General features: G+C 44.6%; 1 protein-coding gene across 4 annotated transcripts in view; it reads left to right on the top strand.

The window, feature by feature from the left end:
- The window catches only part of LOC118368535 (ribosomal protein S6 kinase 2 alpha), a 114,742-nt gene extending 88,389 nt beyond the window's left edge, over positions 1-26,353 (top strand). For all 4 annotated transcript variants that reach the window (XM_035752710.2, XM_035752712.2, XM_035752711.2 and 1 more), the window contains 13 exons: positions 1,974-2,044; positions 2,936-3,024; positions 3,214-3,278; positions 4,611-4,713; positions 4,970-5,100; positions 14,249-14,374; positions 14,778-14,867; positions 15,057-15,215; positions 15,585-15,746; positions 20,147-20,223; positions 20,387-20,504; positions 21,118-21,255; positions 24,309-26,353. In XM_035752710.2, the coding sequence (XP_035608603.1) occupies positions 1,974-2,044; positions 2,936-3,024; positions 3,214-3,278; positions 4,611-4,713; positions 4,970-5,100; positions 14,249-14,374; positions 14,778-14,867; positions 15,057-15,215; positions 15,585-15,746; positions 20,147-20,223; positions 20,387-20,504; positions 21,118-21,255; positions 24,309-24,431 (1,452 nt within the window). In that variant the 3' untranslated portion in view covers positions 24,432-26,353. The remainder of the gene's footprint in view (positions 1-1,973; positions 2,045-2,935; positions 3,025-3,213; positions 3,279-4,610; positions 4,714-4,969; positions 5,101-14,248; positions 14,375-14,777; positions 14,868-15,056; positions 15,216-15,584; positions 15,747-20,146; positions 20,224-20,386; positions 20,505-21,117; positions 21,256-24,308) is intronic.
- Positions 26,354-27,300: the final 947 nt, after the last annotated feature.

Genomic DNA, 27,300 nt, shown 5'->3' with positions numbered 1-27,300 from the left:
AGAAAGGCAGGGCAGGATGATATAGGTCTATAACAATTTTGGTCTAGAGTGTCTCCACCTTTGAAGAGGGGGATGACCGCGGCAGCTTTCCAATCTTTGGGGATCTCAGACGATACGAAATAGGTTGAATAGGCTAGTAATAGAGGTCGCAACAATTTTGGCTGCTAATTTTAGGGAGGGTCCAGATTGTCGAACCCAGCTGATTTGTAGGGATCTAGATTTTGCAGCTCTTTCAGAACATAATTTGTCTGGATTTGGGTGAAGGAGAAGCGTGGGGGGGCTTGGGAAAGTTGCTGCAGGGGGTGCTGAGATGTTGGCCGGAGTAGGGGTAGCCAGGTGGAAAGCATGGCCAGCCGTAGAGAAATGCTCATTTAAATGATCGATTATTGTAGATTTATTGGTGGTGACAGTGTTTCCTATCCTAGCTGGGAGGAGGTGCTCTCATTCTCCATGGACTTTACGGTGTTCCAAAACCTTTTGCAATTAGTGCTACAGGATGCAAATTTCTGTTTAGGAAAGCTAAGGCAAGCTTTCTCAAACTGACTGAGTATATTGGTTCCTGACTTGCATGAAAAGTTGCATATTGCGGGAGCTATTCGATACAAATGCAGAACGCCACAGGATGGTTTTCTGCTGGTCAAGGGCAGTCAAGTCTGGAGTGAACCAAGGGCTATATCTGGTCTTAGTGCTACATTTAAGATGATCAGGAAAGCACTTTTTAAAGACCAACCAGGCATCCTCTACTGACGAGTTGAGGTCAATATCCTGCCAGGATACTCTCGCCGGGTCGATTAGAAAGGCCTGCTCGCTGAAGTGTTAGTGTTAGAGGTGTATTTGGAGGGCAAGTTGGTCAGGATGATATCTAAGAGTGTGCCGCTGGTTACGGATTTAGGGTTGTACCTGGCAGTTTCCTTGATCATTTGTGTGCGATTGAGGACATCTAGCTTAGATTGTAGGACGGCCGGTGTGTTAAGCATGTCCCAGTTTAGGTCACCCAACAGTACGAACTCTGAAGATAGATGGGGGGCGATCAATTCACATATGGTGTCCAGGGCACAGCTGGGGGCTGAAGGGGGTATATAGCAAGCCGCAACTGTGTTTCTGGAAAGGTGGATTTTTAAAAGTATAAACTTGAATTGTTTGGGCACAGACCTGGATAGTATCATGGCTTGGGGGTAGAAGCTGTTTAGAAGCCTCTTGGACTTGGCGCTCCGGTACCGCTTGACGTGCGGTAGCAGAGAGAACTATGACTAGGGTGGCTGAAGTCTTTGACTATTTTTAGGTCCTTCCTCTGACACCACCTGGTATAGAGGTCCTGGATGGCAGGAAGCTTGGCCCCAATGATTGGGCCGTACGCGTTACACCCTCTGTAAGGCCTTGCGGTCGGAGGCCGAGCAGTTGCCATACCAGGCAGTGATGCAAACAGTCAGGATACTCTCGATGGTGCAGCTGTAGAACCTTTTTGAGGATCTGAGGACCCGTGACAAATCTTTTCACTCTCCTGAAGGGGATTAGGTTTTGTCATTTCCTCTTTACGGCTGTCTTTTGTGCTTGGACCATGTTCGTTTGTTGATGATGTGGAAACATGACGCTCTCAATCTCCTCCACTACAACCCTGTTGATGTGAATGGGGGTGTGCTCGGTACTCCTTTTCCTGTGGTCCACAATCATCTCCTTTGTCTTGATCACGTTGAGGGAGAGTTTGTCCTGGCACCACACAACGAGGTCTCTGGGGTCATATTCATTAGTCCACAACATAGTAAAACACTTTGCAAATGGAAATGATCATTAGTTTGACAAGTTACGGTAGTTCCTTCCTGTTTATCTGTTTTCTTCCATTTGGACACAACCCTTGTACTGCAGACAATCAAACATGAATATGATGTGTGTGTTTGTGTCAGAGCCCTAGAATAGAATTGAATGTCAAAGGCATGGGGGTTTTAATAAATATGGTGGTTGTATTTGTTTCACAGTTTGAGATGCTGACTGGATCGCTACCGTTCCAAGGAAAGGACCGCAAAGAGACCATGAACCTGATCCTCAAGTAAGTAGACACAATCACAGGCTAGTGTCTGTATGCAGTTAACCCACTCTTCCCCAGACGCCGATGACGTGGATGTCGATTAAGGCAGCCCCCCCCCCATACCTCTTTGATTCAGAGGGGTTGAGTTAAATGAGGAAGACACATTTCAGTTGAGTGCATCCATTTGTACAACTGACTAGGTATCGCCCTTTCCATTTTTCCTTAATTATCAGGCCCCGTATCCACTAAGCGTCTGAGTCGGAGTGCTGATCTAGAATCTGTCCATATAATCTTATTCATTATGATCTAAAAGACAAATCCAGCCTAGATCAGCACTCCTACTCTGAGACTCTTTGTGGATATGGGCCCAGAGTTCTACTACACAAAAATATAAACGCAACATGTAAAGTGTTGGTTGTATGAGCTGAAATAAAAAATCCCAGAAATGTTATGTACGCACAAAAAGTGTTTCTCTCAAAATGTTTGCACAAACTTGTTTACAACCATGTTACTGAGCGTTTCTCCTTTGCCAGGATAATCCATCCACCTGACGGGTGTGGCATTTCAAGAAGCTGATTTAAACAGCATGAGCATTACACAGGTGCACCTTGTGCTGGGGACAATAAAAGGCCACGCTAAAACGTGCAGTTTTCTCAAACAACACAATGCCACGGATGTCTCAAGTTTTGATGGAGTGTGCAATTGGCGTGCTGACTGCAGGAATTTCCACCAGAGCTCTTGCCAGAGATTGAAATTGGAAATTGTTACGGGCTGTATATTTATTTAGCCTGGTTGAACCAGACTGAAAGCTGCGTTCAGGAAAACAATGGTGAATGTTCCGCAGCGTTGAATCTGGATAAGCCAGGCTACTATTTATTAGCCTTTTGGATATAACAATGTCTCCCCCTGCAGGGCAAGGTTGGGAATGCCCCAGTTCCTGAGTTCAGAGGCCCAAAGTCTCCTCAGAGCTCTGTTCAAGAGGAACCCCATCAACAGACTGGGTGAGTTGTCCATAACTATACAGTATGTACTTACCCACTAGCTAATGACAAGCTAATTACAGTGGTTGTTCCACTAGGAGAGTAATTACTTTGGTATAATGAGGCCTATTTTATGTTAAAAGCATAGAGCTCATTGTATGCGTAGGTTGTCTGCAGTAATCCATACAAACGGTGTGATTGGTTGGACAGGGTCGGGGGCAGACGGTGCAGAGGAGATCAAACGCCACGCTTTCTTCTCCACCATAGACTGGAATGTGAGTGGCACCTCTTCCGACACCTCATACTACAGTTCCATCAGGGAACCAGATTATCATTCAATAAGCATTTTAGAAGGAGCCATGTTCTTCAGTATTTCCCAAGTCGCCATTGGTTTAGCCAGGGGTGAAAGTAAGCCGTTCCGCAACCGAGTACCGGTGAAATAAATAGCGGGGGGGGAAACGCTGTACTGATAAAACATCAATCACAATCATTTCAAGAAAAATGGCAAGAAAAGTGTAGGCTATTGCACCATTTATTATGACCGCCTGTCCGTTCAATGAGAAATTGGCAAATGGAGTTGGAACGGGTGATATACGCTCCAAAATGCAGTGTGGTTCGACCTGAACGCTGAATTAATTTTTGCAAAGACAGAGATGACTCACCAAGACGTGCACAAGCCAGCAAGACGCCTCAATCAGGCCACCAGAATAAGCCTAGTGTGACAATCGCCGAATGTCATTACACTTTTTGGTGTTTTGTGACCGATGTCTCTTTCTATTCTGTAAATGGCAGGTGCACTGTTTGAATGCTGGGATTAGTTTAGAGTGGAGGAACATGCACAGGGTGCCCACTGTTTGAATGCTGGGATTAGTTTAGAGTAGAGGAACATGCACAGGGTGCCCACTGTTTGAATGCTGGGATTAGTTTAGAGTGGAGGAACAGGCACAGGGAGCCCACTGTTTGAATGCTGGGATTAGTTTAGAGTGGAGGAACAGGCACAGGGAGCCCACTGTTTGAATACTGGGATTAGTTTAGAGTGGAGGAACAGGCACAGGGAGCCTACTGTTTGAATGCTGGGATTAGTTTAGAGTGGAGGAACAGGCACAGGGAGCCTACTGTTTGAATGCTGGGATTAGTTTAGAGTGGAGGAACAGGCACAGGGAGCCTACTGTTTGAATGCTGGGATTAGTTTAGAGTGGAGGAACATGCACAGGGAGCCTACTGTTTGAATGCTGGGATTAGTTTAGAGTAGAGGAACATGCACAGGGAGCCCACTGTTTGAATGCTGGGATTAGTTTAGAGTGGAGGAACAGGCACAGGGAGCCTACTGTTTGAATGCTGGGATTAGTTTAGAGTGGAGGAACATGCACAGGGTGCCCACTGTTTGAAGTTATTTGTTTGACAATCAGATGAAAAGCATCATGACTGGTGGTGCTTATACCACATTAGGTAATGCTGTACATTTTTACAGTTAAAAAAGGACATTTCTCCTATTAGACCCATAAAATAGCTTGTGCACAGAAAGGTCCCGTACCTGTTAGAAATGAAGTCTACAGTACTTTCACCCCTGGTTTGAACCTCTTCAGAAACTATTTTAACCCTTTCAGAAACTGTTCCGGCGAGAAATCCATCCCCCGTTCAAGCCGGCGGTGGCCCGACCGGACGACACCTTCTACTTTGACTCAGAGTTCACCTCCCGCACACCCAAAGGTACGAGGTTAACGTTGACGAGAGTAACTTGTCCTAGCATGACAACAGACCAGGTCTGACTGAATCAGACCACACTCTATCATATCAATGGTAATGAAATGTGAAAGCGGTAGCAATCCTAAAATGGTTGCTATTTGTATGTTGCTTACATTGCCTTGGAGCAAGGCAGTCTATCATGAAGTGTGTGTGTGTTAATGTGGGCGTGTATGTGTGCGCCTGTGTATAAGACCTTGTGCTCTCTCTGACCTCTCCCCAGACTCCCCAGGCGTTCCACCCAGTGCCGGAGCTCACCAGCTCTTCCGGGGCTTCAGCTTTGTCGCCCCGGCCATGTTGGAGGAGGAGGGATCATTGGAGCCTGCCAAGCCTGCACCACACCCAGTGGTTCAGGTCAGCTGTCAGTCACAGATGGGACAAAGCCACTCAGCCCTTCCCATATCTCCTATAAGAATAATAGAAGGTTACATATATTCCCACAATTTGTTTCAAACCGAATACAAGAAAGAATCCAGAGAGCTCTCCCACACATAGCCAGGTTTTGGGGCCAGTTTCCCTGTTCAGATTGAGCCTTACGCTGGACTAAAAATCTATGTCAACAGAGTTTTTTTCCATTGTGCAAGCTTTTCAAATCAAATTTTATTTGTCACATGCGCCGAATACAACAGGTGTATATCTTACCCGTGAAATGGGGGGGGGTGTGTCAATGTAAATAGTCCGGGTGGCCATTAGATTCGTTTAGTTGTTCAGCAGTCGTATGGCTTGGGGGTAGAAGCTGTTTAGAAGCCTCTTGGACCTAGACTTGGCACTCTGGTACGGCTTGCCGTGTGGTAGCAGAGAGAACAGTCTATGACTTGTGTGGCTGGAGTCTTTGGCCATTTTTGGGGCATTCCTCTGACACAGCCTAGAATATAGGTCCTGGATGTCAGGAGGCTTGGCCCCAGTGACGTACTGGGCCATACGCACTACCCTCTGTAGCGCCTTGCGGTCAGATGCAGAGCAGTTGCCATACCAGGCGGTGATGCAACCAATCAGGACGCTCTCGATGGTGCAGCTGTAGAACCTTTTTGAGGATCTGAGGACCCATGCCAAATCTTTTCACTCTCCTGAGGGGGAAAAGGTGTCGCGCCCTCTTCACCACTGTCTTGGTGTGTTTGGACTATGATAGTTTGTTGTTGATGTGGACACCAAGGAACTTAACGCCACTTCAGTCCTGTTGATGTTAATGGGGGTCTGTTTGGCCATCCTTTCCGTGTAGTCCACGATCAGCTCCTTTGTCTTGCTCATATTGAGAGGTTGCCAGGTCTCTGACCTCCTCCCTCCAGGCTGTCTCATCGTTGTTGTTGATCAGGCCTACCACTTGTGTCGCAGCAAAATTTATTTTGGTGTTGGTGTTGTGCTTGGCCACGCAGTCATGGGTGAACAGGGAGTACAGGATTGGACTGGGCACAAACCCCTGAGGGGCCCCAATGTTAAGGATCAGCGTGGCAGATGTGTTGTTACCTACCCTTATCAACTGGGGGCGGCAAGTCAGGAAGTCCAGGGTCTAGTTGCAGAGGGAGGTGTTTAGTCCTAGGGTCCTTAGCTTAGTGCCCACAAAGCTCATCACTATGGTGTTGAACGCTGAGCTGTAATCGATGAAAAGCATTCTCACGTAGGTGTTCCTTTTGTCCATGTGGGAAAGGGCAGTGTGGAGTGCAATAGAGATTGCGTCATCTGTGGATCTGTAGAGGGCGGTATGCAATTTTTTTGGAGTGCGTCTAGGGATTCTGGCATGATGGTGTTGATGTGAGCCATGAGCCACCAGCCTTTCAAACCACTTCATGGCTACTGATGTGAGTGCTACGGGGTGGTAATCATTTAGGCAGGTTACCTTCGCTTTCTTGGGTACAGGGATTATGGTGGTCTGTTTGAAACATGTTGGTATTACAGACTCGGCCATAGAGACAAAGTCAGTGAAATCACTTGCCAGTTGGTCTGTGCATGCTTTGAGTACATGTCCAGTTAGTCTGTCTGGCTCCGCGGCTTGTTAAGCCGTTTAAGGGTTTGCTCACATCGGCTACGGAGAGTGTGATCACACAGTCGTCCGGAACCGCTGGTGCTCTCATGCATGCTTCGGTGTTGCTTGCCTATAAGCGAGCGTAAAAAGCATTTAACTCGTCTGGTAGGCTCGTGTCACTGGGCAGCTCGCGGCTGTGTTTCCCTTTGTAGTCTAATAGTTATCAAGCCCTGCCACATCCGACGAGCGTCAAAGCCGGTGTAGTAGGATTCATTCTTAGTCCTGTATTGACACTTTGCCTGTTTGATGGTTCGTCGGAGGGCATAGCGGGATTTCTTATATTCAACCGGATTAGTGTCCCGCTCCTTGAAAGTGGCATGCTCTAGCCTTTAGCTCAGTGTGGAAGTTGCCTGTAATCCATGGCTTCTGGTTGGGAAATGTTTGTACGGTCACTTTGGGGACGACGAAGTCGATGCACTTATTGATCAAGCCGATGATACATATGGAATCATACATCATTCCATATGTATTATTTCATAGTTTTGATGTCTTCACCACTATTCTACTATGTAAAAAATAAAGAAAAACCCCGGAATGAGTAGGTTTTCAGGACAAATCCAATTAACCTAAATAGCACTGTAACAGTAATCAAAATGCAATCTATACACATGTAAACTGGAAGAATTTAGACAAGATATACATGTACAGCAGTAGAAATTACATTGAGCCATGTCAAGTGTATATTTGTGTGTGTATGTATAAATATATAAATATGCCGTGTGTATAAACAGTGGTGGTGCGTGGGTAAAATCACTGGGGAAGCCAAGCCAGGAAAAAATTGCCATATTACAAACCATGTGTTGTGATAATAGTGTTGTTTGCTCTACAATCTGTTCATTCATATACCTTGCCACCATGATATATAGGCCTAAAGGCTGAGACAAGAAGACCCAGTGGAAGTAATAAATACAACCACACCTTTTGTTTCATCACAAAACCGGAGAGCAACCTTTATCCAGTGTAGTCCACAAAGCATGTTGCATGTAACAAACAGTTACATGACCTACAGCTTGGTCAAGCAAGTTAGTTTTCAACATTTTTGGACTGCTAAACAACTATTGATGTAGAACCACAGAGAGTTACCGCGAGTCTCAAAGAAAACAGGTGCTGCCTCCACTATTCCAGCACCATTTCAACTTCAACATTTCATCATCAATGCTTCGTCAACTAAAAGATACCAAAAACGATTTAGTCCAATCAACATAAGATAGAGTGAGCTCCAAAAGTATTGGGACAGTGACACATTTTTTTTGTTTTTTGTTGCTCTGTACTCCAGCACTTTGGATTTGGAATTATACAATGACTATGAAGTTAAAGTGCAGACTGTCAGCTTTAATTTGAGGGTATTTTCAACCATATCTTGTGCGCCAGGACCAGTCACAGTTGCGCTCACTCAGTTTAGCTCAATGCTGATTGGCTACTGTTTTATATTTTTAAAAATGATTAAGGGAGGACATATGCTTGATGGCATTCAATGCTGCGGGCGGCAAAAATATCATACTCGTTTTGACCAGACAGCATTAGATAGATGGGCTACACATACCGAGATAGGGGGGTGCTGTTTCGCTTGCTTTTTCCGGTGAGCTACATTCAGCCTCTTGCAAACTGAAGGAAAATTATGAAACCGATAGACGAGAGATACATTTTTATTTATTTTTTTGTCAATTTTTGGGGCAAGCCAGGCTTCCCTTTGGCATCCATGAATACACACCACTGAAAAGTATAACTGAATACAAAGAAGAAATATTAGAATGAGTTGTATGTCTGGAATGCAGTATTTACAGTAAACACTCAGTGTGAAATGGTAAGTGTCCAGTGGTTCAATGTCTCTGACATGGGACAGTAGCGTGTGTGTGTGTGCATCACCTGGTAGATAGCTAGTGATGGCTGTTCAACAGTCTGATGCCTGGTAATAGAAGCTGTTTTTTCTTCTCTCAGTCTTGGCACTGATGTGAACAGTCCGTAGCTCGGTTGACTGAGGTCCTTAATGGAATGGGGTGTGGCTGTGTGGGCGAATATTAAATACAGCAGTTGTAGTCTTGCTACGCCGTGATGTCCTGTGTATAAATCATGTATATCTTTTTTAATATATTTTTTTCTTTGCATATGTTTTTAGTTTTTTCTTAACCTCAACTTCAACATTACTCTCCTCCAATCTGCCACACCCAATGTGGTATGGATCTGCTATTTTCTTCACATTTTGAACCGAAAACCCCCAACAGAAGCTAGCCAGCTAACTAGCTATTAGTCATCTAGCCACGGCTAGCGGTCAACAGCTACCTTTAGCCCGGACAACTCTTGCTAGTTTGCACAGCGCGACTCAAACCAGAGCAAATCGGATGTATTTTTCTCCATATCTCCGGATTCCTACCGCAAGCTCGGAACCTCTTCACCTGGATCATCGCAGCTAGCTAGCTGCTATCCGAGTGGCCATTCCTGGCTAACGTCTCTGTCCCGAAGCAAGAACCAACGAGGCTGGAGCTAGCCGTTGCTAGGTCCATCTCCCGGCTAGCCGAAGAGGTCCATCAGCCAGTCCTTGGGCTACAATACCCATTTTGCCAATTGCCCTGGACCCCCGCCTACTCATCATGACTCGACTACCGACGTAATTCGCCCAAGGTTTTTTTTTCAACTGGCTCCTCCGTCGCGACGTCTCCTGAATGCCCATCTGCTAGCCGTGGCCAGCTAGCTGTCTAGAGCATATCGGACTGTTAGCTTAAGAGGCCCATCGGACAATTTCTTAGCCCACTATACCTATTTTGCCAATTGCCCTGGACCCTTTTACTACACGGAGCCCTGCTGATCCACGACGACTGGTCTGCCGACGTAACGGCACGAGGGGGCTACAACTGACTTCTTCTGTCATGACGTTCCTCTAACGCCCTTCTGCTAGCTTGCTAGCCCCGGCCCGTTAACTGCCTGAATCGCTGTGTCCCCGGCCCGCCGAGCCACTCACTGGACCCCTATGATCACTCGGCTATGCATGCCTCTCCCTAATGTCAATATGCCTTGTCCATTGCTGTTTTGGTTAGTAATTATTGCCTTATTTCACTGTAGGTGAAAATGGTTTAAATGTGGTTTAAACCTCACCTGGTTTAAATGTTTCTAGAGACAATATCTATCTCATCGTCACTCAATACCTAGGTTTACCTCAACTGTATTCACATCCTACCATACCTTTGTCTGTACCTTATGCCTTGAATCTATTGTACCGTGCCCAGAAACCTGCTCCTTTCACTCTCTGTTCCGAAGGTACTAGACGACCAGTTCTTATAGCATTTAGCCGTACCCTTATCCTACTCCTCCTCTGTTCCTCTGGTGATGTAGAGGTTAATCCAGGCCCTGCAGTGCCTAGCCCCACTCGCTCTCATTTGTTGACTTCTGTAACTCTAAAAGCCTTGGTTTCATGCATTTTAACATTAGAAGCCTCCAGCCTAAGTTTGTTTTATTCACTGCCTTGCCACACTCTGCCAACCCGTGTCTGAATCCTGGCTTAGGAAGACCACAAAAACCCAAAATGTCCATCCCCAACTATAACATTTTTTGACAAGATAGAACTGGCAAAGGGGGCGGAGTTGCAATCTACTGCAGAGACATCCTGCAGAGTTGTCTTACTATCCATGTCTGTGCCCAAACAATTTGAGCTTCTACTTTTAAAAATCCACCTTTCCAGAAAAGTCTCTCACCGTTGTGGCTTGCTATAGAGCACCTTCTGACCCAGCTGTGCCCTGGACACCATATGTGAATTGATTTCCCCCATCTATCATCAGAGCTTGTGTTGTTAGATGACCTAAACTGAGACATGCTTAACACACCGGCCATTCTACATTCTAAGCTTGATGCCCTCAATCTCACACAAATTATCAATGAACCTACCAGGTACAACCCCAAATCTGTAAACACGGGCACCCTCATAGATATCATCCTAACCAAACTGCCCTCCAAATACTCCTCTGCTGTATTTAGGATCTCAGCGATCACTGCCTCATTGCCTGCGTCCGTAATGGTTCTGCGGTCAAACGACCACCCCTCATCACTGTCAAACGCTCCCAAAAACACTTCAGCGAGCAGGCCTTTCTAATCAACCTGGCCCGGGTATCCTGGAAGGATATTCAAATCAAATCAAATTTATTTATATAGCCCTTCGTACATCAGCTGATATCCCAAAGTGCTGTACAGAAACACAGCCTAAAACCCCAAACAGCAAGCAATGCAGGTGTAGAAGCAATGCAGGTGTAGACCTCATTCCATCAGTAGAGGATGCTTGGTTATTCTATAAAAGTGCTTTCCTCACCATCTTAAATAAGCATGCCCCATTCTCAAAATGTAGAACCAGGAACAGATGTAGCCCTTGGTTCACTCCAGACCTAACTGCCCTTGACCAGCACAAAAACATGCTGTGGCGTACTGCATTAGCATCGAATAGCCCCCGCAATATGCAACCAATATACACAGTCAGTTAGAAAAGCAAAGGCTAGCTTTTTCAAAACTAAATTTGCATCCTGTAGCACTAGCTCCAAAAATGTCTGGGACACTGTAAAGTCCATGGAGAATAAGAGTACCCCCTCCCAGCTGCCCACTGCACTGAGGCTAGGTAACACTGTCACCACCTATAAATCTGCGATAATTGAGAATTTCAATAAGCAGTATTCTACGGCTGGCCATGCTTTCCACCTGGCTACCCCTATCCCGGTCAACAGCCCTGCGCCCCCTGCAGCAACTTGCCCAAGCCTCCCACATTTCTCCTTCACCCAAATCCAGATGGCTGATGTTCTGAAAGAGCTACAAAATCTGGACCCCTACAAATCAGCAGGGCTAGACAATCTGGACCCTCTCTTCCTGAAATTATCCTCAAATTGTTGCAACCCCTATTACCAGCCTATTCAACCTCTTTCGTATTGTCTGAGATCCCCAAAGATTGGAAAGCTGCCGCGGTCATCCCCCTCTTCAAAGGGGGTGACACTCTAAACCCAAACTGCTACAGACCTATATGTATTCATCGACCTGGCCAAGGCTTTCGAATCTGTCCATCACCACATTCTTATCGGCACACTCAACAGCCTTGGTTTCTCAAATGACTGCCTCGACTGGTTCACCAACTACTTCTCAGAGTTCAGTGTGTCAAATCGGAGGGCCTGTTGTCTGGACCTCTGGCAGTCTCTATGGGGGTGCAACAGGGTTCAATCCACGGGCCGACTCTTTTCTCTGTATATTTCAATGGTGTCGCTCTTGCTGCTGGCGATTGTCTGATCCACCTCTACGCAGATGACACCATTCTGTATACTTCTGGCCCTTCTTTTGGACACTGTGTTAACTAACCTCCAGACGAGGTTCAATGTCATACAACTCTCCTTCCGTGGCCTCCAACTGCACTTAAATGCATGCTCTTCAACCAATCGATGCCCACCTGCCCGCCCGTCCAGCATCTCACTACTCTGGACAGTTCTGACTTAGAATATGTGGACAACTACAAATACCTAGGTGTCTGGTTAGACTGTAAACTCTCCTTCCAGACTCGCATTAACTTCTTGCGTCGAGCCATCCCGGATCCGGTATCGTGACTACAGCCTCAAGCTCATTACCATAACGCAACGTTAACTATTCATGAAAATCGCAAATGAAATGAAACACTCATCTCAGATTTTCAAAATATGCTTTTGAACCATGGCTAAACAAGCATTTGTGTAACAGTATTGATAGCCTAGCATAGGATTATGCCTTTCAGCATGCAACATTTTCACAAAAACCAGAAAAGGATTAAAATAAAATAATTTACCTTTGAAGAACTTCAGATGTTTTCAATGAGGAGACTCTCAGTTAGATAGCAAATGTTCCGTTGTTACAAAAAATATTATTTGTGTCGACTAATCACGTTTGGGAAAAAAAATATATATATATTAAGTCATTATAACGCAAACTTTTTTCCAAATTAACTCCATAATATCGACAGAAACATGGCAAACCGATGTTTAGAATCAATCTTCAAGGTGTTTTTCACATATCTATCGACGATAAAATCCTTCGTGGCAGTTGACTTTCTCTTCTGAAGAAATGGAACGCGCATGGACCTACAGATTACGCAATAATTTCGACACAGGACACCGGGCGGGACACCAGGTAAATGTAGTCTCTTATGGTCAATCTTCCAATGATATGCCTACAAACACGTCACAATGCTGCAGACACCTTGGGGAAACAACAGAAAGGACAGGCTCATTCCTGGCGCATTCACAGCCATATAAGGAGACATTGGAACACAGCGCCTTCAGAATCTGGGGCATTTCCTGTATGAAACTTCATCTTGGTTTCGCCTGTAGCATTAGTTCTATGGCACTCACAGATAATATCTTTGCACTTTTGGAAACGTCAGAGGTTTGTCTTTCCAAGGCTGTCAATTCCATGCATAGTCGAGCATCTTTTCGTGACAAAATATTGCGCTTAAAACGGGCACGTCTTTTTATCCAATAATGACATAGCGCCCCCATAGGTTGAAGAGGTTAAGCATCTCCAAACCAAAATTAAATCTAGAATCAGCTTCCTATTTCGCAACAAAGCATCCTTCACTCATGCTGCCAAACACCCTCGTAAAACTGACTGTCCTACCAATCCTTGACTTCGGTGATGTCATTTACAAAATGGCCTCAACACAATTGGATGCAGTCTATCACAGTGCCATCCGTTTTGTCACCAAAGCCCCATATACTACCCACCACTGTGACCTGTATGCTCTCGTTGGCTGGCCCTCGCTTCATATTCGTCGCCAAACCTACTGGCTCCAGGTCATCTATAAGTCTTTGCTTGGCAAAGCCACGCCTTGTCTCAGCTCGCTGTTCACTATAACAGCACCCACCCGTAGCACGCGCTCCCACAGGTATATTTCACTGGACACCCCAAAGCCAATTCCTAATTTGGCCACCTTTCCTTCCAGTTCTCTGCTGCCAATGACTGGAACGAACTGCAAAAATCACTGAAGCTGGAGACTCCTATCTCCCTCACAAGCTTTAAGCACCAGCTGTCAGAGCACTGCACCTGTACATAGCTCATCTGTAAATAGCCCATCCATCTACCTCATCCCCATACTGTTATTTATTTTGCTCCTTTGCATCCAAGTATCTCTACTTGCACACTCATCTTCTGCACATATCACTCCAATGTTTAATTGGAATATTGTAATTATTTCACCTGTATGGCCTATTTATTACCTTACCTCCCTTATCCTACCTCATTTGCACACACTGTATATAGACTTTTTCTCTTGTATTTTTGACTGTGTTTGTTTATTCCATGTGTAACTCTGTGTTGTTATTTGTGTCGCACTGCTTTGCTTTATCTTGGCCAGGTTGCATTTGTAAGTGAGAACTTGTTCTCAACTAGCCTACCTGGTTAAATAAAGGTGAAATAAAATATGAAAAAATAAACTGTGTGTGAGGCTGTAACCCTATACAGTAGCACTCATTTCCCTATGTTTTCTACTTGCTGCAGCAACTCCATGGGAAGAACCTGTTGTTCAGCGATGGCTACGTGCTGAAGGAAGACATCGGCATGGGCTCCTTCTCTGTCTGCAAGCGCTGCGTCCACAAAGCCACCAACACAGAGTACGCCGCCAAGGTCAGAACAGACACACACACACACACACTTCTCTGTCTGCAAGACCTGCGTCCCCAAAGCCACCAACACCGAGTACCCCGCCATGGTACCAAAACATACGCTGTAGCCTCCCTCTCTCTGGGTGTATATCCTGAAATATCAAGCAAGTCACTCTCCCCAATCCCCCAAGTTTTTTTTATTTGTCCATCTTGTGGGGTGCTTAATCATTGCTAATACAGCAATTGGACATAACTCTCTGAAAGATACATTTGAACAATTTATGTTGAGTAAGTTATTCAGATCTGTCTTTTGGAGAGTGCTGTTCTAATCCTTTCCTAGCTCTTGTCTCACATCCAACTCAATCATAACGGTTTCCTAATGGGGTATTTATAATGGCATCTGTGGTATTATTGTGCACTACCAGGTGATTGACAAGACCATGACAGACCCCTCCGAGGAGATCGAGATCCTGCTGCGATACGGCCAGCACCCCAACATCATCACCCTGAAGGATGTGAGCACGTACACTGAAACACACACACACACACACACACACACACACACACACACACACACAATCATCACCCTGAAGGATGGGAGCACACACACACACACACACTCACACTCATCATCCAAAAGGAAGTGAGTACACACACACCTGCACAGACTCCATCATCCTTCATGTGTTCTTTCCTTCCGTCAGGTGTATGACAATGGGAAGCAGGTGTATCTGGTGACAGAGCTGATGCGAGGCGGGGAGCTGCTGGACCGGATCCTGAAACAGAAGTTCTTCTCCGAGCGTGAGGCCAGCTCCGTGCTCCACACCATCACCAAGACTGTAGAATACCTCCACGCACAGGGGGTGAGACGACTCTCTACGCACACACTGTAACACACTGCTGAATATGGACCTGAATTAACTTTGTCTTAACAAGAGTTTCTAGATATTCCTTTATCCTTTTTCCTATGTTCTAATATTCTTACTTTCAAAAAAGATTTATGTCACAGTATTAACACTCAAGGCAACTACTGGGCAAATAATGTACAACCAACATCGTATCTCCAAAAAGTCCATTGGAAGTCAAGTGTCGAAGTAACAGTTGAAGGTTTATTTTTGTGTTAACATTTGACCCTTGCCAAGTTGTCTTTCAATCCCCTCTCTCCTTCTCCCGCTTCACCTCTACCTCTCCTCCCCCTCCGGTCCTCATTTCTCCACCTTCCTTCTCTCCAGGTGGTTCACAGGGACCTGAAGCCTAGTAACATCCTGTATGTAGATGAGTTGGGGAACCCCGAGTCCATCAGGATCTGTGACTTTGGTTTCGCCAAGCAGCTGAGAGCTGACAACGGCCTGCTCATGACCCCTTGCTATACTGCTAACTTCGTAGCCCCGGAGGTAAGGCCCGGGACTGTGTGTGTGATGACGATTATGATTAATACCTGTATATACACTGAGAATACCACACATTAGGAACACCTTCCTAAAATGGAGTTGCACCCCCTTTTTCCCTCAGAACAGCCACAATTCGCCGGGGCATGTATTCTGGCCTTGTTAACTCCAATGCTTTCCACAGTTGTCGATTTGGCTGGATGTCCTTTGGGCAGTGGACCAGTCTTGATATACACAGGAAACTGTTGTGTAAAAAAGCCTGGCTGTGGCGGTCACGGCATTTTGTCAGCCGGTTATTGTCATGCAAAAGTCTGCCGGTCTCACGGTAATTTACCATAAACACCTTTTAGAGTCTCCAGGCCTCTGCATACAAGCCGCTGATGCACGCCTTTCGAACATCTAGATTTTTTTTTTAAGTATAATAAATCAATTGAACAATCACAATAAATCCATTATTACTTTTAGGCAGGTCGAAAGAAATATTATTAAGAAAATGTATTTTATTCGAAGAGCTTAGGACTTGGCCAAATATGTTATCAGGCTTGTTAATTTAGCAGACATGTTATGCCATTATTTTATATTATATGATTTTATATGAACCTTTTGTGTGTAGGGGGCAGTATTTTTGTTTTTTGGCTAAAAAAAACATACCCATTTGAAACTGCCTATTTCTCAGCCCCAGAAACTAGAATATGCATATAATTGTCAGATTAGGATAGAAAACTCTAAAGTTTCCAAAACTGTAAAAATATTTTCTGTGAGTATAACAGAACTGATATTGCAGGTGAAAACCTGAGGAAAATCCAATCAAGAAGTGCCTCTTATTTTGAAACCTCTCTGTTCCTATGCATGCCTATCCTCCATTTAAAGGGATATCAACCAGATTCCTTTTTCTATGGCTTCCCTAAGGTGTCAACAGTCTTTAGACATAGTTTCAGGCTTTTATTTTGAAAAATAAGCGTGAAAGATCACATTGCGTAAGTGGATAGGTGGGGGCTCTCAGTGAGTTTTGCGCTACAGAGTAAAGCGGTCATTGAGTCTCCCGGTGTATTTGAAAAACTTACACACCCGGTTGATATATTATCGAATATATATTTTAAAAACAACCTGAGGATTGATTATAAAAACGGTTGACATGTTTCTGTGGACATTATGGATATTATTTGGAATATACGTCTGTTGTCGTGACCGCTCTTTCCTGTGGATTTCTGAACATAACGGGACAAGCAAACGGAGGTATTTTGGGTATAAAATAATCTTTATGGAACAAAAGGAACATTTGTTGTCTAACTGGGAGTCTCGTCAGTGAAAACATCCGAAGATCATCAAAGGTAAACGATTAATTTAATTGCTTTTCTGATTTTCGTGACCTAGCTACTTAATGCTTAGTGTACATAATGTTATGCTGTGCTATCGATAAACTTACACAAACGACAGGTGGATTAACAAAAGGCTAAGCTGTGTTTTGCAATATTGCACTTGTGATTTCATGAATATGTTTTTGTAATATTATTTGACTGTGGTGCTATGCTATTCAGCGGCTGCTGACGAAAATGATCCCGCTAACGGGATGGGTAGCGTTAAGAAGAATATAATTGAACTTAGCTGAATAAAATAGAAAGGATATTTTTCCCACTCTGGGTTGAGTGTGCATATGAAGTGGCTATGTTGAGCGTAAAAGTAATAATTTGAAACGGGTCCTATAGCCTACGCTAGATTTAGAGTTGCTTGGCAACTTTAGTTGTGAATGATACAAACCATAGAAATGAAAAGATACTTTTGTATGTGGATACCCCTTCAAATTAGTGAATTTGGCTATTTCAGCCATACCTGTTGCTGACAGGTGTATAAAAATTGATCACACAGCCATGCAATTTCCATAGACAAACATTGGCAGTAGAATAGCCTTACTGTAGAGCTCAGTGACTCAATGTGGGACCGTCATAGGATGCTACCTTTCCAACAAGTCCGTCAAATTTCTGCCGTGCTAGAGCTGCCCCGGTCAACTGTGATGGTACTGTGAAGTGGAAACGTCTAGGAGCAACAATGGCTCAGTCACGAAGTGGTAGGCCACACAAACTCACAGAACGGGAAAGCCGAGTGCTGAAGCACGTACCGCGTACAACTTGGCTGTCCTCTTATGCAACACACTCTACGGAGTTCCAAACTGCCTCTGGAAGCAATGTCAGCACCAGAACTGTTTGTCGGGAGCTTCATGAAATGGGTTTCCATGGCCGATCACCAGGCGCAATGCCATGCGTTGGCTGGTGTGGTGTAAAGCTCACTGCCATTGGACTCTGGAGCAGTGGAAATGCGTTTTCACCATCTGGCAGTCTGATGGATGAATCTGGGTTTGACGGATGCCATGAGAAAGCTACCTGCCTCAATGCATAGTGCCAACTGTAAAGTTTGGTGGAGGAGGAACAAATGGTCTGATTTTCATAGTTTGGGCTAGGCCTCTTAGTTCCAGTAAAGGGAAATCAACGTTACAGCATACAATGCCATTCTAGACGGTTTGAGTGGGCAACAGTTTGAGGAAGGCCCTTTCCTGTTTCAGCATGACAATGCCCCCGTGCACAAAGCGAGGTCCATACAGAAAATGGTTTGTCGAGATCAGTGTGGAAGAAGTTGACTGGCCTGCACAGAGCTCAACCCTATGGAACACCTTTGGGATGAATTAGAACGCCAACTGTGAGCCAGCCCCAATCGGCCAACACCAGTGCCCGACCTCAGTAATGCTCTTGTGGCTGAATGGAAGCAGGTCCCTGCAGCAATGTTCCAAGTGGAAAGCTTTCCATGGGAAACTAAGTGAAATCTGTTTGGGTACATCTACAGTAACGTGTTTTCACAACAGAACCTATTTCATTAAACTGACAGCCTCTCTCTCTACGCACTGGAGAAAGGGGAGATGAGAACGCAAAGTGATGAGCTATTCTGTAGCTAAAGGTAATGTGTCAGCCTATTCATTCTGAAAAGAAATTCATTGTAATTCATTATAATTGTAGGCTAACTCTGAATTTGTTTAATTTAGGATAGACCAATTATGTATCAAAGATATCTTAAATCAGTATATATTTAAATTTTTGCCCCGTGTAATATAAGGTAGGCTATGTATTGTATAATGGTACAATCATTATTTTAATTCAGTTTTTTTTGTGTCATTTGTATTTGTCACATGCGGCGAGTACAACAGGTGTAGGTAGACCTTAGTGAAATGCTTACGTCCAAGCCCTTAACCAACAATGCAGTTTTAAGAAAATACTTTTTTTTTTTTTTTTTAATAAGTGTTAAGAATAACAGAGTAAATAACAATAGTGGGGCTATATACAGGGGGTACCCGTACAATGTGCAGGCGCACCGCTGTCGATGTAATTGAGGTAATTGAGGTAATATGTACATGTCGGTAGAATTATTAAAGTGACTATGCATAGATAACAGAGTAGCAGCAGCATAGTTGAGGGGGGCAATGCAAATAAGTCTGGGCAGCCAGTTGATTAGATGTATATAGGCCTCTGCGGTGCTTGACTTGGGCAGGCGCTCACCAGAGATGAGTTTTAAACTGCTTATAGAATATTAGCTCAAAAGTATTGGGGAGCTCCTCCATCCAAAATTAGTACCTGCACCTAATTTCAGTCCAAGTCGAGCACTGGGCCTATGCATAATCTCTAATATTCATGTGGGTGTTTTGAATTAATCGTCACCTTAGAAAGCACTGTCCATTTTGTTATGTTGGTTGTTGTGGATGTTGTTTTAAAGACCATATTTTCCTCTGTTTCAATCTGTCTCAATTTATTTCTTCAAATTGATCAATCACAGTGAGTTTAGGTTTTTATGATTTCAGTGATGTTCGATTGCATTTGCATTGATGCCAGAGTGCTTAGAGGGACAACAGAGCCCTGACTACCGGCGACAGTAGCGACCTGATGATCATTAGCTAGTTTGGTCATACTAACACATGTCCAGAGTGCATAAGAGGAGATTACCTTAACTCAACGGTCGTGACTCATGACTGCCGGCAGTGGCGCTAATACAGTCACCGCAACAGCCCATGTCTGGCATCTCCTACCATACCCCGTTCAAAGGCCATCTTTTTTGTCTTGCCCGTTCACCCTCTGAATGGCAACACATACACAATCCATGCCTCAATTGTCTCACGGCTTAAAACCCGTCCTTCAACATGTCTCCTCCCCGTCATCTACGCCGATTTGAGGTGACATTAATAAGGGATCACGTCTTTCACCTGGTCAGTCTGTCGCGGAAAGAGCAGGTGTTCTTAATGTTTTGTAATGCTCAAGAGTAGCGTCCTTGGCAAATTCTAAGGAGTATAGCCTTTGGGTGTATTGCTGGACCACGGTAATGCACGATAGCCAATATTGTGACACATTACTCTGTCCTGTGTATTCCAGGTGTTGAAGCGTCAGGGCTATGATGAGGGCTGTGATGTTTGGAGTCTGGGTGTCTTGCTGTACACCACGCTGGCTGGGTGAGGAACACACACACACACACACCACACCCCGCTCACACATCTGTGCACTATATTCCACTCCGTAGGGCATCTAGATCCAACAAGATGTCATTTTGTCACTCGCGTTCGTACGCACTCTCCCATTTGACTTGTCCCATGTGCTCCCTCCCTCCCCCTTCAGCTTCACTCCGTTTGCCAATGGGCCCGAGGACACTCCAGATGAGATCCTGAGCAGGATAGGAAGCGGTCACTTCACCCTGACCGGAGGCAACTGGGACGGCGTGTCGGACGCAGCCAAGGTACAGTACGACTGACTAGGACTTGCTGGGAAACTTGAAGTGAAACAATAGTTGTTTAGTTTGGATTTCAAGGATAGAGGTGTACAGTATATGATATGACAAAAACCCATCAAACTGGCCTCCTGAGTGGCGCAGCAGTCTAAGGCACTGCTGAGGCATCACTTCTGACCCAGGTTTGATCCCAGGCGGTGTCACAGCTGGCCATGACCGGGAGAGACCCATACGGCGTTGCACAATTGGCCCAGCGTCGTCCTGGTTAGGGGAGCGTTTGGCCTTCTGGGTTTTCCTTGTCCCATCGCGCTCTAGCGATAGTGGCGGGGCCGGGTGCCTGCAAGCTGGATGGTGTTTTCTCCGACACATTGGCGCGGCTGGCTTCCGGGAATAGCGGGCAGCGTTTCAAGAAGCAGTGCGGCTTGGCATGGTCGTGTTTCGGAGGACGCATGGCTCACAAAATTCGCCTCTCCCGAGTACGTAGGGGATTTGCAGCGGTGGAACAAGACTAACTACCAATTGGACATCACGAAATTGGGGAGAAAAGGGGGTGAAAGTACAACAACAAAAACATCAAACCGTTAATATCTTCCTTCCTGCTGTGTGTGTTCTTTCTCTATAGGACCTGGTGTCTAAGATGCTCCACGTGGACCCCCACCAGCGGCTGACGGCCATGCAGGTCCTCAAGCACCCCTGGATTGTTCAGAGGGACAAGCTGCCCAACAGCCAGCTGCAGCACCAGGACGCCAAGCTGGTCAAGGTACTGGATTGATACTATAATGTACACTATGCTGTGCGCACTGCGAAATCCAGGGTTGGGAGTCAACTCCGTTCTTGTTCACATGGTACATTTCTATTTCTATTGGACACAGCTGACAATGCCATTACAGTCCCGAAAGTACATTCCAGAATAAAGCAATGTGACCAAACGTTTTATTTTCCAAGGTATATTTTGGGGAATTTTATGCTTCATTGGAGCGAGGAGAGACAATGGGGAAGATGGATAGAGAGTGTGCTGAAGTGGCGGTGGGCCGGATTCGAACCGGTGCTGCAGCGGTATATGTCATCCGGAGGCAGCGGTTTAGTCCGTTAGACCACCCTAGGCCATAGTGTGGCCTAACTTTGTGGTGCCTGCAGCGCTTTATTTGGAAATCGGGAGGTGACTGAACAAAAAGTGGGCGTGACCTGGGCGAGCTCTGAGGTACCGGAACACACGAGAAAATGAGGAAACGTTATGATACAGCATTGCTCATCATGGCATTTACGTGGTGACATTGAGTAGAATAGAGGTACTTACACAATTTGACACAGGTAATTTTTCCAACAATTGTTTACAGGCAGATTATTTCACTTATAACTGGCTGTATCACTATTCCTGTGGGTCAGAAGTTTACATACACCAAGTTGAGTGTCTTTAAACAGCTTGGAAAATTCCAGAAAACAATGTCATGGCTTTAGAAGCTTATGATAGGCTAATTGACATCATTTGAGTCAATTGGAGGTGTACCTGTGGATGTATTTCAAGGCCTACCTTCAAACTCAGTGTCTCTTTGTTTGACATCATGGGTAAATTAAAAGAAATCAGCCAAGACTTCAGAAAATAACCTCCAATTCTGGTTCATCCTTGGGAGCAATTTCCAAATGCCTGAAGGTACCACGTTCATCTGTACAAACAATAGTACGCAAGTATAAACACAATGGGACCACGCAACCGTCATACTGCTCAGGAAGGATACGCGTTCTGTCTCCTAGAGATTAATGTACGTCGGTGCAAAAAGTGCAAATCAATTCCAGATCAACAGCAAATAATAAATGACCTTGTGAAGATGCTTGGAGGAAGCAGGTACAAAAGTATCTATAACCACAGTAAAACGAGTCCTATATCGACATAACCTGAAAGGCCACTCAGCAAGGAAGAAGCCACTGCTCCAAAACCACCATAAAAAAGCCAGACTCATACTTTTTGGAGAAATGTCCTCTGGTCTGATGAAACAAAAATAGAACTGTTTGGCCATAATGACCATCGTTATGTTTGGAGGAAAAAGGGGGAGGCTTGCAAGCCGAAGAACACCATCCCAACCGTGAATCACGGGGTGGCAGCATCATGTTGTGGGGGTACTTTGCTGTAGGAGGCACTGGTGCACTTCACAAAATAGATAGCATCATGAGGTAGGAAAATTGTGGCTATATTGAAGCAACATCTCAAGACATCAGTCAGGAAGTTAAAGCCCAAAGTCACAAATGGGTCTTCCAAATGGACAATGACCCCCAAGCATACTTCCAAAGTTGTGGCAAAATGGCTTAAGGATGACAACAGTCATGGTATTGGAGTGGCCATCACAAAGCCCTGACCTCAATCCTATAGAACATTTGTGGTCAGAACTGAAAACGCGTGTGCGAGCAAGGAGGCCTACAAACCTGACTCGGTTACACCAGTTCTTTCAGGAGGAATGGGCAAAAATTCACCCAATTATTGTGGGAAGCTTGTGGGAGGCTACCCGAAACATTTGACCCAAGTTAAACAATTTAAAGGCAATGCTACCAAATACTAATTGAGTGTATGTACACTTCTGACCCAGAGGGAATGTAATGAAAGAAATTAAAGCTGAAATCATTCTCTCTACTATTATTCTGACATAAAATAAAGTGGTGATCCTACCTGACCTAAGACAGGGAATTGTTACTAATATTACATGTCAGGAACTGTTACACTGAGTTTAAATGTATTTGGCTAAGGTTTATGTAAACTTCCGACTTCAACTGCATTTGGGAATATATAAAATCTGTTGGGAGCCTACAGACATGTGTCTAATTTTCAGCAGGAGCCATTTGCTTTCCAACCTGTGCTTTTCCCACAATTGTATTCAAAATATTGCGAAAAGCCTGTTTTGGCAGCTATTCAGACAACTACAACTCAACAATCAGTTGATTGATAGCCTATTTGCAGCGTGTTACCGACTATAGGCTATGCCTTGTGATTGGTCTACATTTTACAATCCACAGCTATTTATTTCTAGCAATGTCTATCAGAGCAGAGAGTGATCATAGAAATGTAATTTAATTCTAGTTCTATGAGAGATATACAGGCGTGTTTCTCTCTCACAAAACCAACGGCCACGCATTGGTCTCTAGACTTCAATGTTGCACAAACTTTATCCCTGGCCTGGCCCAACCGTAATCATTTCTCAGAATATCAGGTGCGGGCTGGAAATATGTTTTCCCATGACATTTGGGCAAGATAATTAACAAGGAGGCGTCTTAATAAACTCTGATTGCTTTTATTCAAATGGCCTTCTCTTTCAAGTTAAAGCTGCAGTATGTAGCTTTTTGGGAGACCTGACCAAGTTCACACACAAATGTGAGTTATAGATCTGTCATTCTCATTTCAAGCGAGTGCAGTGCTTGAGGCAAGAAGCAGTAGATATATTCTATGTGGGCTATTTCTATGATTCCCAATCTTAAATGTAGTTATTTTTGTCTTTATTTTCAGTTTTGAACACCAGCTTCAAACAGCCTAAAAATACAATATTTTGGTTTCTGAAAAATATATTTCACATCGGTTTAGATGGCAAAATGATTCTCCTACGCTGTACTTGCTACACGATTAGAATTTTAGAAACCAGGAAATGGCAGATGTGATTTCTGCATAGTGCACCTAAATTCTTTCATGCCACAAGATGTACCGGATCCGGTCAAAGAGGTTCCGGAATACAACGGTCTTAAAGAGGTGCCAGATCCTGTGTGACTGCAACTGGAACTGTTTGTCCTCCAAACTGATATCTTGACATTGCACTACCTCTTCTCTTCTGACAGGGGGCGATGGCGGCCACCTACTCTGCCTTGAAGAGCTCCCAGCCCACGCCGGAGCTGAAGCCCATCGAGTCTTCGTTCCTGGCCCAGCGACGTGTCAAGAAGCTCCCCTCCACCTCTCTGTAGAACCATGATGACCCCCAGACTCTAGCTAGAACACCCCCCAGTCAGTCAGTACAGCAGTAAGTCACGGGACTGAAGAGACAACCTCCGTTTAACCAGCCAAGGACCACTGACTGTACTCTGCTGTAGTCACCCCCCCCAACCCCCCTGCTGGTGATATCAGTCGTCTCAGCTTCCTCCTCGATAGGTGTGGTCACTGGCTGTCAATCACACCTGGACTAGTGACAGGACATGACTGGGGATAAGGAGGCAGGGGGGTAGCAGCAGGTGTTGACAAATGTGTTCGCAGTATATTTTGGATAAGAGTTGTGTGTGAGTCTTGAGTTTGCGAGACAACCTGCTACCACAGAGGACGTTGATGACCGCTGTTGATGTTTCAGTAGTGTTTCTGTTCTGCTGTCGTTTTGATTGGCTCTCCCCTCAGCATCACTGTGATTGGCTGCCGCTCAGCTCTCTGCACGTCTGTCTTTCTGTATGTCTGTTTGATGTGTCGTTCTCTCTCCAGTTGATTAGCTTTACGTAGTAGTAGGCTACTGCCAAATTGATTTTGTTTCTTGTTTTTGCTGTTTTTCCATTAGGAAAGCTTGAAGGGACTATGGAACAAAATGAGATCAGTCCATTGCTATCATTCTCCTATTTTGTAATGCCCATTAAAGTAAAAAAATATATATTTTGCCATAAATGAGACTGTACCAAAAGTAGCAATTCTGGGTAATGTAGCCACTGCTAATGTTTTTTTCCAAGCTGAGTGTCTCCCTGTCCATTTGCATGACTTACGGTGAGTCCAGTCCTAGGGAAAGTTGCAGGAAGTTGTTCGCATGGTCTGGTGCAGTGTGGCGTCATGTTGCTTTGTCCTTTTCTTATCTACACTTTTCTTGGTGACCTTGCTGATTCTGAGAATAAAAAAAAGATTGCAGAGATGTCCTAATATTTTTATTGTAAAAAAAATATATATATATATATATCAAAATGAATAAGAGTATCTGTAATGCCCTAAACAAGTTGGCATGTTGAAATCTATATTCAGTTTTTTTTCCCCCATTGTGTTTTCTTCTTGGATATGCATATTTTGAATGCTGTCTGTCTTGTGTTCAATTTTGTTGTTGCCTGTTTTAATGTTTAGTTGTTTTGTTGTTTTGGTCCAAAGAAAGTGGTGATTACGTTTTGTAAAAGGTATGTCGAGCACATGCTGTTGGAGCGTCCATGAGGGACTCTATCCCACAATCCTCCTCTGTTTCGATGTTAAGATGTCAAGTATGGTGTGATTGATTGTCGAAGCGATTGTACTGAGCACTCAAATGCACTCTCCTAAAGTCACTGTAAAGCATTGGTTTTCTTATTTTACTCAAACAATATTGTTTGGGCTTTTCTGATTTGAAATTGGCCTCTCGGCTGGTTTTTCACTTGAATGTCCGCAGGTTTTTTTTTTTGTCTCCTGTTCAGTTTGACTCTACTACCCGGGTAAAGGTCTTTAAACACTATTGTGCCAACCTGAACCAAGCTGCGCCGGCTCTGCTATTTTAACCAGTACAGCTTGGTTTGGTTCGGCAGTGAGAAAAGCCCTGGACTTCCATCAAGTTCTTTCTCTATTTCTACTTAATCATAGGTCCATAATAACTTCTAGACCAAATGAGCATTGTATTATTTGCTGTATTGGGATAGGACACATTTGTGGCTAAGTTTTAAGTAGCTTGTAAAGGTAACTTGACCTACAGCATACTTTTAGATCCTGTAAGCTTCTTTAGGCTTGACCCTTGACGTCTAGATATCTGAAGCATATCTGTCGAAAGGAGGTTGGTGGGTCGGGATGGGGTACCGGGGGTACGTCACCCTCTTCGGCCATTGCAGCAGTGGAGATTTGGGCCTATAGGGTGTTAAAATGAGATTCCTTTCTATTAAAAAAAAAAAGATCTGCGCTGATCATACTGCTTTGTCTCTGCTTTCATCTCGTATTGTCTGCATGTATGCGTACAATAATATTATACAAAATAACAGGGTTGCACTCCATTCAGGAATTGAACATGTTCCTACATTAGTCTGTCAGTGTCTTTTTGTGTTCATACATTTTATGGACTACCTTTAAGTGTACTGTGTCCTAGACCATGTGATGGATGTGTGTTTTGCTTTAAAACACCCCAGGGAACAGTGTGTTACGCAAGCAGAAAAACACTGTGCATCTCACTGCAGCACATGTGCGCACACACACACACGCACACACACACAGAGCAGGGGGTACACTTTCATTGTACTTCCCAAATGTCCTCCAATGCACTGACTAGCTCATGTGATGGACCTCTGCTGCAGGCACACACACACACACACTCTTAGGCAGCTTTTCAAATCAAATCCAATCAAATGTATTTATATAGCCCTTCGTACATCAGCTGATATCTCAAAGTGCTGTACAGAAACCCAGCCTAAAACCCCAAACAGCAAACAATGCAGGTGTAAAAGCACGGTGGCTAGGAAAAACTCTCTAGAAAGGCCAAAACCTAGGAAGAAACCTAGAGAGGAACCGGGCTGGCCAGTCCTCTTCTGGCTGTGCCGGGTAGAGATTATAACAGAACATGACCAAGATGTTCAAATGTTCATAAATGACCAGCATGGTCGAATAATAAGGCAGAACAGTTGAAACTGGAGCAGCAGCACAGTCAGGTGGACTGGGGACAGAAAGGAGCCATCATGTCAGGTAGTCCTGGGGCACGGTCCTAGGGCTCAGGTCCTCCGAGAGAGAGAAAGAAAGAGAGAATTAGAGAGAGCATATGTGGGGTGGCCAGTCCTCTTCTGGCTGTGCCGGGTGGAGATAACAGAACGTGGCCAAGCTGTTCAAATGTTCATAAATGACCAGCATGGTTGAATAATATTAAGGCAG

This window comes from Oncorhynchus keta, chromosome 35 (assembly GCF_023373465.1).
Source record: "Oncorhynchus keta strain PuntledgeMale-10-30-2019 chromosome 35, Oket_V2, whole genome shotgun sequence".
NCBI lineage: Eukaryota > Metazoa > Chordata > Actinopteri > Salmoniformes > Salmonidae > Oncorhynchus > Oncorhynchus keta.
This window is presented reverse-complemented; position numbering and strand designations above follow the sequence as displayed.